The sequence below is a fragment of the Aptenodytes patagonicus genome, chromosome 19 (assembly GCF_965638725.1).
Source record: "Aptenodytes patagonicus chromosome 19, bAptPat1.pri.cur, whole genome shotgun sequence".
Taxonomy (NCBI): Eukaryota; Metazoa; Chordata; class Aves; order Sphenisciformes; family Spheniscidae; genus Aptenodytes; species Aptenodytes patagonicus.
In genome coordinates, this window is record NC_134967.1 from 8,173,711 (window position 1) to 8,187,371 (window position 13,661).

At 40.4% G+C, this 13,661-nt stretch overlaps 1 protein-coding gene across 3 annotated transcripts in view; it reads right to left on the minus strand.

Moving 5' to 3' along the window:
- MMEL1 (membrane metalloendopeptidase like 1) overlaps positions 1 to 13,201 on the minus strand; it is a 38,069-nt gene extending 24,868 nt beyond the window's left edge. For 2 of the 3 annotated variants that reach the window (XM_076356279.1, XM_076356277.1), the window contains exons 1-2: positions 5,297 to 5,822; positions 4,996 to 5,159 (exon numbers count right to left, since the gene is read on the minus strand). In XM_076356279.1, coding sequence (XP_076212394.1) covers positions 4,996 to 5,159; positions 5,297 to 5,346 — 214 coding nt within the window. In that variant the 5' untranslated portion in view covers positions 5,347 to 5,822. Of the gene's footprint in view, positions 1 to 4,995; positions 5,160 to 5,296; positions 5,823 to 13,136 lie in introns of those variants that run through there. The other variant, XM_076356278.1, reaches the window with a different exon arrangement.
- Positions 13,202 to 13,661: the final 460 nt, after the last annotated feature.

Sequence of the window (13,661 nt, forward strand, 5' to 3'; positions counted from 1 at the left end):
TGGATGGATGCGATGGGAAAATTTCTGAATGTAAAATCATTAAGTGGGACATGGGCTCATGTTTGACAATAATGTAAGGCATGAAGATAGTGATTTGTAGCAGAGGAAAACTTGTACAGATTGTTCAGCTCTGAATCCTGTGTTCCCCCTGCTGCATAGAAAGTAAATAATCAGCGGAAGTGTTTGTGGGGAATCAATACTCATTTCCTCCCATCAAACCTTACCTCCCACTTGTCTTCTCCCACAGCCAAATTCATCTAGGATCTAGCGTCTTACAACATTTTTTTTCTCTTTTAAAAACGAGTCACTCCATTTTCCCACCTCTTTCTTCTGAGATACCATTCCTTGGGTATACCTTTTAAAACTATCAAAGAAGGATGTCGAAAGAACAGAAATGAGCCAGACAGATTTCATCACTGGAGCTACTTTGTGCAGTACTAAGTTCCTTCACGGCTCTCAAAATTCAGGACCTCTTCAGTATTACCCTTGCATTTATTTCATTAAGAAAGCCATACTCTTGCTCTGTTGATAGTCTTGTAAGTAGAAAAGAACCACTGAACCCTCTGCAGATTGAGGGCTTCCCTCACTTTCAGTCTGACAGAGCACCATCAGAGAATTGATAAGGGAAGCTAAGATTTAAGGAAGCTAAATAAAACTACCTTAGCTGTGGGACTACTCCACATGGAAGAAAATGAGGGAAAATAAGTATTCTAGACACTACTTCGGAGGTCAGCTGCTCACCTGAAAAATGGCAGAGCTGGGACATGCTTCAGACCCCACTGGATTCACTGCGGAGAATTCTATTGTCTTAATTTGACTTTACAAGAAGCCACTGAACAGCATTACATTTACTGGGCAGCAGCACGATATAAGACTAACTTCTGAGATCTGTAGAGCACTGTAGTCCTCTTCAGCAGTTCTTTTGAATGACAATTTTTTAAAATACAAGTTGCTTTTCACAGCCTTATTGAAGTTCCTTTTTAGACAACAAAAGCGAAGCAAATAATTCTGTACAGTCTCTGAAGCACACAGTTTGTGTTTTAGTGTTTTCCCACTGTGCGTTCTGAGGACCACAGATGGCTGGGAATGGCACACATTGGAACAATTAGATCCACAGTTGTCATCAGGCAGTCAAGTGTGAGCTTTACCTTTCAGCACCTTATCTATTTCTGACACAGATCTCATCTGCAGAAGTGCTGTCAGCACTGCAAACTGCTTTTGTTGCTGTTGTAACAGTGAATTGTTTGCAACAAATAATGTAATTGCCAAATTTAACTTTTCTTCCTCTGAGAGGGCTGTCTATACCAGATGTCAGTGTCTTCAAATGGACTCCATAACACGTGTTTGGTTTTTATTCCACCTTTCTTATGATTTCTTACCTATAGTTTATCTATAAGCACAGCTGAGACAGAATTCCATGTGAGAATCAGTAAACCGAGTATTTGCCCACTTTTGGAGCCCTGTATGGCCTGTCACTCCACATTCATGCTTCACATTCACATAGCTCCATCTGAGTAGAATTTCCCACCTCTTTCTTCTGAGATACCATTCCTTGGGTATACCTTTTAAAACTATCAGAAGAAGAGTCTTGCCACCCAAATGTCATTTCATCATGACTTTTGTTAGCTGCCCCTTCTTTAAATTCTCTACTTCCTTTGAATAGATGCCTCACTAATGAACATTCACAAAGTCAAAGAATGACTAGGCATCAGTCTAGGAGACAAGCCAGATCTCAGCCACAACCTTTTCTTAGTATGCCAGTGACCAGTTTAGACATTGCCCCTAGTCAGCAGGTTCTTGCAAACCTATTATTCAAGTGCACATTAATTGCATTCACAGCATAGGAAATGCTGGAGCATAACGTGGCTCTTTTGAAATCCACTCCCAGAACAAGGTGCTTCTTAGTCCAAGTGTTGTACTTCTCTTTGTTTATTTGTTTGTAGCCCACCTAAAAGGGTAGAGCATAGGTGCAGAAGCATGCCCTCCAGCTTTATAACAGCCCGTATAATAGATGTGAATAGTGACAACCTGTGGGGATGCAGACACAAAAAAAAAAATCTGCAAATCTTACTTGTGAGAAACCCTACAAACTTGGAAGCCAGAAAGCGAATAAAATATCAATTAAACTAATAACGTGACTTTTGAGCAGTCAGGACCAGCAATTAGGTGAGAATGGAAGTTATTTGTAACTAAGTTGTCTGGAGAAGTCACTGGCTGTGACTTGATGCATCAGCTACAGTAAGTGCTGAAATGTTCTTCAGACTGTAACCTTTCCAACAAGTGATGAGATTTGGAGTTTAGTAAATATTTGTAGAACATAGCCGAGAGAGAGCTGTGAAAAGGCTGCAAAGATGTAAGTGTGAGCGTGATGGAAAGATTGAGGGCATGGTGTATTCAGATTCAAAAACAAATGACTTCAGTTCTGTCTGCTTCCCTTTCTATGATCACCCAAATATTACTCTGCTATTCTTACTGTATTTTCTCTTAGCTTATTTAGACAAGGTTTTATGGGTACAAAAACTGCTTTGGATGTCAAAAATCCCCAAACTGCTTCTAGAACTATATAATTGCATTGCTGTGAGAGCTTCAGTGTTTTTGTTGTCTGGGTATATAGATAAAAATCACCGTCGGTATTAACATGTACTGCAGGCATTATTGCTATAACCAGAGGCCTGTTTCATGCACCACAATGCTCTTCTGCAAGCTATATACTTTTTTTGTTCTGCAAGCAGAACAAAAATATACTCCCTGAACCACAAAGCCTATATCTACCCTCATATATAAAAAAAGAGAGAATGTAAGGCAGGACAGGTAATCTTTTTAATTTTCTGTTAGCTAAACAGAATTATTTTTTAGAAGCCTGTCTGGGTAGTGTCATTCTGATAAAGGATGTATAAAGATGAAGTGGCGAATCTGAATCTGCTCTTAGTAAACAATCCAGCATCCCATACGCATTTCAAAATTAACATTTGAGTGAAATTAGAAATAAAAGAATCCCAAGGATAACGTTCTTGGGAATTCTACCAAAAGAATGCTGCTCAGCTACATTTCTTTTTTTCCTGCTGTGTAGGATTTATATTCATGTTACAAAGCTTTGAGCAATACGTGCTTTTCACTTGGTAAGTCTAAGAGAAACTTCAGCCTTTTGCCTGAGCACTGGGCATGGGCCTAGATGTAACATCAAAACAGAACCAAGTGGAGTATTTGGACAAAATTTTTCAAGCCAAAAACCCGTTCCTGTTCTGCAGGATCATTCCCTGGTTGCACGAAGAGCTCTTGCTTTCTCAGTGTCAAACCCAATAGTGCGTACAGGCACTCGTCTAAAAGATGGTGTAGACTAAAGTTCCAGCTGCTCAATTCCCACCTGTGAATTACCTAAAGCTCGTGGCTACTCTAGGGTGTGACCACATCTTGGTGTCTCCTGTCGCAGTAGTTCAACTATGTACACTTAAATGGAAGCTGAGAGAGGGAGAAGCTGACTCTAGGTCAGTGCTGAAAACGCTCCTTTAAGGCATGAGAAAACAGCCGGGAGGAGCTGAACGCTGTACAGGACAAGCAGCGTATCAGCTCTGCAATCACTTTGCACTCACAGTTTGCTCAGGAATGTCTGCATCTGGGAAACCTTTCCAATGAAAGTTTAATTGCTGATACGAGCCTGCAAAATATTTAGATTTTGGAACTGCTTTCTCACAGATGAGCCTTTCATGAAAAATTTGTAAGCACTTGCTTTACATGCACAGACTCTTCCCATGGGTTTGGATGAGACACCAACATTTGGGCAAATATTATTAATACCTGAATCTTTGATTTGCCTGAACCCAAGAAGCAAGATGTAGAGCAGACTTCAAATCCTTCATGCATGCAAGCAACAAAATTCTGCGTAGCTCAGTATTTTGATACAGAAACTCCTACCCTAGGACCTAGATCTGGGGATTTTTTTCCATCTGTCTCCTGGGCTAATAGAATAAATATAAGTAACTTTCTGATGAGTATTATGAATACCAAATACTCAGATTTCATCTAACACTGGAACAAATGCTGGTAACGTTCAATTGCTGGTAGCAAAAGGAGTAAACAATAAAAAGGCTTTTCTCATGAATTATTACTCAGAATTGTGCAGTATTGTACTTACAAGTGCTGAAGAAAGTTCACTGCGGGCAGGGGATGCAGAGACAATGTAAGGAGAAAACAATGCCTTGCTTCAGTTTTGCTATTCATACTTCTCAGTGTATTCTCTAGTGTTTTAGCAAAGCTCTGAATCCGAGAGGCATTCATGGAAATGACAAACATGAGGCAGGTGCTGCTACCAGTCATGTTGATTGCTTCACAGAATTTTTAAATAGGACTTTGCATTTGGTGTGCTAGTGCAAAAACTTAGTTTTGAGAGTAAGCATGCTCTGCAGTTAATGTATTTAGGCAAAGCGCCTCAAAGTAATGTGCCTCATTGTCAGGTTCCTGGCATGACAGTTGCATGAAAGTCACTGAACCAAATCTCACCTAGAGATCAAATTGCCTGATGTAATACTAAAAAAGTCTCCCTTTCCTCAGCAGCACACTGGCTTTTTTTTTTTAAAGCTTTCATGTTGTAATAAGCAATCTCTCCTTTAGATCTGCTAAGCAGCTGTTGCTTTATAACTCCTGGCAATAATGAATCTTGACTCAGGCTTCTATAAAATAAGGAAACATCAAGCTTTACACACAGATGCACGCTTTCCCCTCTAAAATAGTGCAACACTTTTTTACCTTTGTCAAAACAATGCTGAATTCAATAAAATGCACAGAATTAATTAAAAACATAGAATCTTACATTACATAGTTTAAAAACAAAATAAAATCCAACACAACCCTCTCCGTGTGTGAGCTTGGAACAAGGCAGAGAGAGCCAAGTCCCTCACAGAGGTGACCTCACTGTCTCTATTTTTTTTTTCATTTAGCTCTGCAAAAAGACTTGTATGTTGTTTGCAGAGGGAAGAGAATTATTCACAGGTTCCTTACCTCTGCTGCTGGCATACAGGATCACCAGGGCGACCACTGCACAAGTCATGAGGAGCAGCAAGACAGACAGACCAATTGCCACAAAGCTCCAGGATTTCTTCCCAGATTTTGTTGATTTTTCCACAATATCCATTTGACTTTCTGATTTCCCCATTATTGTAACTCTAAATTGAGGAGGGGAGGGTAAAAAAGAATTAACAGCACAGCTAAATCAATATAGGGATAAATGCATGACAAATCAGGGAGAAAAAGGAAGCAGAATAAAAGCAAAGATAGATAAAGAAAACTTCCAAATTATTACATGTATTTGTCCATTTGATTGTCCACAGATTTGCCAACCTCATTCTCCATCTCCTGTGTCTACCAGATTGTCTGCACTCAGGGTGTGCTGCTGGGGGGCTGTTCTGGACTACGCTACCCTAGGCTCTCAGTGGTGCGGTGTCACAACTTCAGGAGCCTGCTTTGGGGAAGTATGGAAAAGTCTCATGACCAGGTTGGTCAACTCCTTTCTCCCAAATAGGGAAGGAGGGGAAAAACTGCCTCCTTCCACTCCCCACTTCGAAAGTGTCTTGCTGTTTCAAAGAATTTTCCTCTTTTTCCTCCGTGGATATGAGTAGGTCTGCAGAGCTCGGTTAACAGCAGCAGAATCAAAAAAGAGATCCTTCCAGGTGTGAGTGCCTTTGAGCTGTGTCTGCTCCGTCCTTAGCAGAGATGAAGGGTTTGGAAAGTAGAAGGCTCCTAGAACACGTGTCAGCTCCCAGGTCTGCAGGAGTTTGCGACCTCCAGCTTCTCAGCCTTCTCGGAGCCATGCTCAAACTTCAGAGCTCAGCCGTGTGCGGTTCCCAGCTCCAGGCAAATGCTCCTGAGCAGGAGGGGGAGGAGGGCTTGCATCACAGCAGCAGGCAGGGCTGTGCTCTTGGAGCCTGTGAGCAGCACACGCTCCACTCTGCTGCAGCTTCTCCTAAGTTTCCTCTAGCTTTCCTGAAATCTGCCGCCAGGTTATTTGGCTGCTGCGCTCGCAGGAGCAGCGTGAAGTCAGAGAGGTGCAAACCTATTGAAACCCTCTGGCTCCGAGAGTGCTGGCGGCTTTTGGGTGCAATATATGGAAACAGCTTCTTGTTTGGAAACACACTGATTTATAGATTGTTGCAGGCTATGCACAGAATTCTTCTACGCTACTGCTTGGAAATCTACCTGGTAACAACTGGGAAAGACAGTACAAACAAGGGCAGGACAGGCATGTGATTTCGCTTGGTTTCTATTTTATTCTTTTCCAGAACTGACTTTGGAATGAGGGAGAAGCAGGGTAGGGTTTTTGGTTGTGTTTTGTTTTGTTTTTTCTCCCCCGCAGGCTGGTTTATTGAGCTAGCGTAACTTGCTGCCGAAGTTCACGCTGTATAAATTTTAAGGCTGGTACCTCTCGACCTGAGTGCTTCACCAGCATCCCAAGTTTTGTGTGTATTCAGGAGGAAGTGCTGAGGGCAGAGCAGGGATTTCTTTGCGGCAGTCCTGTTTACTGGGAACGTACATGCAGAATGTTCCAAGAATGTGAACACAGACCTGTTTTTGTGAATGGGGTAGGAAACAATGAATGCCAGTTTCTTCTGCCAGGAGTCTAAGCCTCCTCTTCTAGTTAGTGCTCTGCCTCAAAACCCCTATGAGAATTGGCCTTTTTTTTCAGAGTCATGTTATCTTAGGCTTCTGTCAAGTGTGAAGGCAGCTGTTCTCATCCCACCACGTGAAGAGGAGTATAAGACCACAAAGATCTGAAAGAAGTTGACGCACTTGCAGATCCTGGGTGTCCATATGTGAAAACTAGCTACAGAAGGGAAGGTTGCCTATAGGGACAAAGCTATACATTAATGATGAGTTAAGTGATCTTTTATTTCTGTTTGCAGGAAGTTCTACATCTAACAAAAGATTAGTTTCCTATGTATGTGAATCCTCCTTTATTGCTGAACAGTTTTATTGTTACCTTACAATGTAGCTGGCTCTGAGGAAGGTCTACCTAGTTAAGGTCCGTAATATTGCAACAGGCAAGCGCCTCGCAGGATTTAATGTAGTTATTCTTGTAACATCACTATAAGATACTGAAGGGCATTATTTTGCCCATTTCACAGGTGGAAAATCAAGATGCCAAGAATCTAAGGGGTTTATTCCTACTGCTTTCTATGCATGCCTATTGTAGCCATTGTGACTAACGTGGTCTCTTGAGGCTGGGAATGCCACGAGTGATTCAGACTGCCTGCTACTCAGGGTGCAGACCCTAGCCCCCCGTGTGATCGAGAGAGAGGACTTTCAAAGTCCTAAGTAACATCTGTAAGAAATGATTTGAGCATGGCCCAAAGTGACTTAACTGAGGTCGTACATGAGCACCAAGAAAGTAGATCTCTTATGTCCCCAGAAAATTCATAGATTCCCTCATAAAAACATTAGCCTAATCATAAAGAAAATAACTTTTTTAATTTTGGGAGGAAGTGGGAACTATATCAAGAATCTTTTCCTGTATCTCTAATGGCTTTGCTTCCTTGTAGAGCTGAGGAAAAGGTATACTGTTTCCAATAGGAAGTACAAGGAACTTTGGGTGTAGCAATGGCATTGGTTTGCATTTTTTAAAGGTTATGTTAGGCCAATCTGAACATTAGATGGGAAAGTCAGTAGCGACAAAGATTTTGTATTTCTTCTACTCTTGCAGTTTAGCTCTGAAATGAACTGCTTAGTATTTGTAATGAAAATACTTCCATTGTCACTTCTCAGACAGGTATCAGTGACAAATGGTTTAGGTATTGCTGAGCCTGTTTGGGTTAGAGAATGTCGGAAAAGGGAGAAAATGGATTAGTAAGTTTATCACATTCCTTCAGGTCCTATTTTAAATATTTTTTTTTTACCTGTTTTTCTACACTAAGTCAGCGTCTGGGTGAGCAATAGCAGTGCACAACCCAAAGCAGTCACCCAGAAGTTTGCAGCTGTTGCAGAGAAGTAAAGGAAGTGCCTGTCTATTAATACCATTTTCTATTGGGAAAAGTTGTTTTTATCCTCTTAAGATTCAAATTTAGACTGACTGGCAAACACAACATATAATTTAAGTGTCTTAGGTATATATACATTGTCTTTCCCAAGCAAGTATAACCATGTCAATTGGAAGGCCATAGGATGTGCCTGGCAGTGAGGCAGAGCTAATACAGGCTCTGAATTCAATCAGAGCAGCCTGTAGGCTTAGGAGCAATTGTTGCAACTAATGAACATCCCATCAGTGTGTGCTTTCAGATAATTAAATGATTATCTGCTTTCTGTATATTCTGTATAAAATCCCATGTGCTGGACCTAAAGAAGCTGAAATTGGTCATTGTTCTTAAGGTATCGGTGAAATAAACCACTGAGCACTCTTGCTGCTGAAATACACTGGGGAAAGTTTGATGTGGACATTCCTGAAGAGAATCCTTTCATACCTTTTAACTCAGAAGGAAATATTTTTTTCTTGATGCATCTATTGGCAAATCCCCCCCCCTAAGGAGGGGCAAGCAGACCTAATATTAAAGGCAGTCAAGAGAGCTGTAATTATGTAGGCGAGAGCAGAATTATGCACTTAGTATAGACATGCTAAGGGTGGGAAGACTTGAATATTTTTTGTAAAGGACTTTTATGGGTGTGATAGGATCTTGTGACATGATACATTTCTGGTTTGTGCTGAAGTTTGTGAGGGGAGACATGAGCTATAAAATAGGCATTGGTAGACACAGAGATAGCAATACTAGACAGTATGATTTTGATTTAAGAATGATGTATCTTGGTTTTTTAGATGTTTCTCTTCATGATGGGAAATCTGGTAACAAGTATTTAAATTGCTGTGCTGTAAGAAAGTAAAAAAAAAACCAAAAAAACCCAACCCAACAAAAAAAAAAACCCAACCAAAAAAGCGCTCCTCTTCTGTATGAGGAGAAGCACCAGCAACTGTAAAGGACATATTTGCAGAATCATTAATTTTGATTGTCTTGAGCAACTTTGTGTGGTCACTGAAATAGAGTAATCCGTCATTTTGACAGTTCTCCTCTAGTGCAGTGAGGTCCCCGTTCTGTTCATTGCTTCTAAGGGGAAAGACCTATTCTGGTTTCTGACACAGTCTCAGTTTTGCCTTGTAGCCTTTATGGCAAAGGAGATCTGATGATGCGAAGTGGAAGTGTTTTGTTCCCCCCCCCCCCCCCCCAAATCCCACATTGAACTAAATTATTCATAAATTTTTTTCTTTCTGCAGTGCATTTCAACAAGACATTGCTAAAAAGTTCAGTTCCTTTATACCCTAATGTGGAAACTGAGGCACAGGAAAGTGTTGTGACTTGTCAAAGTTACAATGGCAGTCACTGCCTGCAGAAATTGTCATGTACTAGTCTTTCATCTGCTGGTCTAATTCGCAATCCATTAGACCCTTATTTTACAAATTAGCTTAAAAAGTGTAATCTCTATTTACAATAATGTGAAGTTGAACACTGATCTGGGGATTTCTTCTTCCAGAAATTGAGAAACAGTGTAGGGGTTTTCAGTTATTGGAAAACACGCTCTTCCCCCAAAGCCACGTAGATGCAAAACATATGAAGCAATGAGGTATTTGCTGTTTGTATTGGGCTACTTTGAAAGGATTTTTCCCTTTTAGTTTGCTTTGTAACTAAAGGAGGTTCTTCCGTTACTGGAATTTGGATTTGTAAGAGCTTGCAATGGCAGGGTTGCAGTTTTAAAAAAGCCTCAAATCATAGATTTTTAAACTTGGAACCTGGAGGGGTGGGGCTTGAGTAGCCAATCTGGATGACTGCCTCCTTTTAGGATGTTTTTACTGCAAACTTTAAGACTATTTACTAAAGAGGTGCTTCCTCGGGCACAAGGCATCCCAAACGGCACAGAAATATTGCGGTTCCGGCAGAGAGAGCGGGAGCTGGTCTGGAGTTTTTATGCAGTGCTTTTCTTGGGAAAGTTTCTCAAGTCTGGGAGGAATTTATGGTCACAGAGCTCCAGCCCTGAACAGCAAATAGTTGAGCTGGTGCCTCACTTGCCTGGGACACTACTTGATTCAGGGCTATGAATACTTTTGCTTTCATGTTTCCCTCGGAGAATCTGGAATAACCATGGCTATACCTGGGACGCTGTGCTGGGAGAGGATAGTATTCGAGGATACTACTACCTTTCTCAGAAGTTTGGTTGCTATGTCTTAGTTGCCTACAATGTCAAATTGACCTTCAACTCTTCATTTAGAAGGAATTGATTCTAAAGATAAAAATTGTGAAGGGTTGTGCATTTTTATTTTTTTTTTTTTTTACCATCGGTGATGTGTACCTCAAAAACCCCTGTGCTAGGATTATATGAGAATATATTACCTAATTTAGTTCCCTGCCATCCTGAGGTTTTGCACAGTCTTTCGTCAGTGCTGACTATGACCTTCTCCCAACAACTTATTCAGGTTGCACTAAGACAATTTGTTGTGTTTGGTATTGATGTAATTGAATGTGCTGGGTCATCTGAATAGGTGTTCTAATGGTTGCTGCTCTTTATATGCTCCAAGAAAATCAGGGACTGCATGAACAATAGGGTAGTTATTTCCCAGCCAGTGCTCTGGGGTTCTCCTGCAGGTATTAAACAGCTACATCAAAGGTATAAACAACTCAGTGTCCTAAAGTAATCAAAACCAAACAGGACATGGTGCTGACATCATCTTTCGTGTGATGTGTCTTAGGTATTGTTACCACGGAAACAAGGTATCCATCTCTATCTGTTAAACTTTGTGTCTCCTTATAAACTGGTCCATACTAAGATGTGAGAGAAAATCACATACCTCTGGATGCCAGGGTTTTGTACTTTGCCCTGAATACTTTGCCCACGCAAAAAGTCACATATAAATCTTGATTTTTAGGCAATCGTCCAAAGCCTTTCGAGTGATATGGGCAGGCAACTTCTGTCATGACGACACTTCGTACAAGGTGGTTAATGCAGAGGCTTTTGAAAGGCTCTTAATGGGCTGGCCTTGGCAACTACTTGCAATGTGACATTCCACAAGAATTCAGTACAACTCCTAGTGGAGTGTGATGTGGCTGTAATGCATAACTTTTCCATAAATTTATTCCCCTGGAATGGTCAAGCCTTCTGTTCTGGGTATTGCTGGCACATCAAAGCGTGAAGAGCTATCTCCGTTTTGATGCAGCAGCACTATTGCCAAACTGGCATAATGCAGATGCAGCTTCCAAGGAAGGACTGGAAAGGACCCTGTGCTTCATCATGCAATAATGTCCCTGAAAATTCAGCACGAATCTTGCAGAAAGGGTGTTGCTTTAGTACTTGTTGATCATATGTTTTGATGCTGTTTTTAGAAATGAGAACTGATTAGCTGGAAAACTTCTCTTACTGTTTCATTTCCCAATTCTATAATGTATGCACATATACAAACACCATACATAGATAGGGATTTTTGACTCACACATGCCAAAAGAAGGACACTGCAAAATCTAGCAAGCAAAAATTCTATAATGTGTGTTGGATGGAGAGTTTTATTCCAATAGTAATTCAACAAGAATTGCTCTGTGGAAAGATATTTCCCTTGTCTCTGATAAAAACAGCAAAAGCAGCTTGTTTTGAAAAGTCACCCATAGGTGAGAACACAAAGACAAGTAGTTTACCAATTAATTTCATACTTTTTTGTCCTACATGTCTGCTTTTTTTCCTTTCTGATTTCTTTCTGAGGCCTTTCCTCTTTCAATAGAGGAAAACACAGCAATATGGGATATTGTGTTCTATTTAACTTACGAGAGTTTTAGGACTGGGTGACACCTTAATTCTAGTGGGGACACAATGAAGAATGTAAATGAGCGTGTTAATAGGCAAAGCACGTGCTTATGCTACCTTGCATTGCAGTTTTGCATTTCACTTTGATTCTATTGCTTTGGATTCTGCTACTGATGGATAACAAATATTTCACACGAAGAACAGATGGGTCAATTAAGAGTGGATTTTTTTTAAACGTGTGAACTCTTTTTTTTTTTTTCCCTCCTTTCAGTCAGTTTTATTCACCGTGTACAAGCCAGCAACGGTATCTATTCCCATATCCCAGCAGAAGTGCAATACTAGATATGCAATCACTTGCATGTGAAATATTTCACATTTCTTCTTTAGTGCAGATTACAAATTACCACCTCCTGCATGTGTGTGTGAGGCAGGGGTATGGAGCGTAGCTTCAAAACTCCTCGAAGAGACTGCTTAAAAACTCTTTCGTTGCTTACCTCTTTGTCTTTAGTACAATAAAGAACCACGAGTCTGGAAAGACAGCTAATCTCTGTTGTGACCCAGGTTTCAATGTTCAGGTTACACAGATACAAAGATATATTTCTTCTGTGTGTATGAATTAATCTAAATAGGAAAACTCACCTGAACCAAGATTTATAATGCATGTCTAAAATTGTCAGATTTACTATCAACATCACTAGTTTTGTTTAGTAACCAAAACAGTATGCGCTATTCCAGTACTGTCGAATGTTAGTAAATGTCTTCATTAGCAACTGCTTAGACTGAGGTTTTCTGAAGAGTGAAAGGAGTATTTAAGAAACCGTGATAGAAATGAGTCTAGTATATGCATTTACCTTAAGTACAGAAGACAATCTGAAGCTATAGGGTGACATTAAAAAACCAAACAGCCTAGCCCCCAGTAAATCAGCACAGTGAATGACTCCAGGACAATGGCTGGATGCTACCCTTTGATTTATTGTAGCAGGGATGCCGACTACAGAGGATAACTCATTGTGCTCAGAAATAATGGGTTTGTCTTTGAAAGCCAGTGTAACCCTGTCATCTGTCAACTAGCATTAAAAAAAAAAAAAAAATCAGTACTCAAATATCTTCTTATAGCTGGTTGGCTACCAGATGTGTGTAGTGTAAGTAAGTCCTAGTAGATGCACATTGAAACAGATTAGAATTGGGAAAACCTTGAAGTTTAGATGATGTTTCAAAACTCTTCGTTCACCCTCCCTTTAGAGATAATGATCTTTTGAACATCATCAGAAGAAAAAAATATCAGACATTGGGGGTATTACGTATAAAAGGTATGCAATGAATTTCTAAATGCATGCACTTTGCACAGAGAAGCAGGTAAAAATGTGAAGTTGTCTTACCTCTGTCTTGTGGAGAATGTTTTTCAGCTGCAGAGGTCAGGTGGCTTGTGTAGTTTCTGGGATGTAATTGGAATGTTTACGTCCTCTGGCGATCAGAAACAAATGCTTATTCGTATTATCAGCATTGATCTTTTTAACAGGCTCTCCCCAATAATGGTCTTGCAAAGTACTCTGCCTAAATCTCCCCCTCTCTTTCCCTTGTACATTCACTCTCACACACAGGTGGCTTAGAATGCCCAATGAATTAAATGCTCTGCTCAGAGACTTACCAGGGAGAATTAACCCTTTCCACCATATTTGAAATCAGTTGATTTTATATCTAGACTGGAAAACAGATTGTGCAGCAGGCACGAGCAATGCTGTCCTTAAGTGGACAAGATGTTTTCCTAGCTTGTTAGCATTTAGAAAAGTCTCTCCTACTCATTCTTAGGAAAGTCCTCATTTTACATGACATGCTTTACTTCTTTCCCAAGATATTTTTTTCAAGTATCTATGGCAGGAAGACTTCTTCTGAAAGGCAGTGTC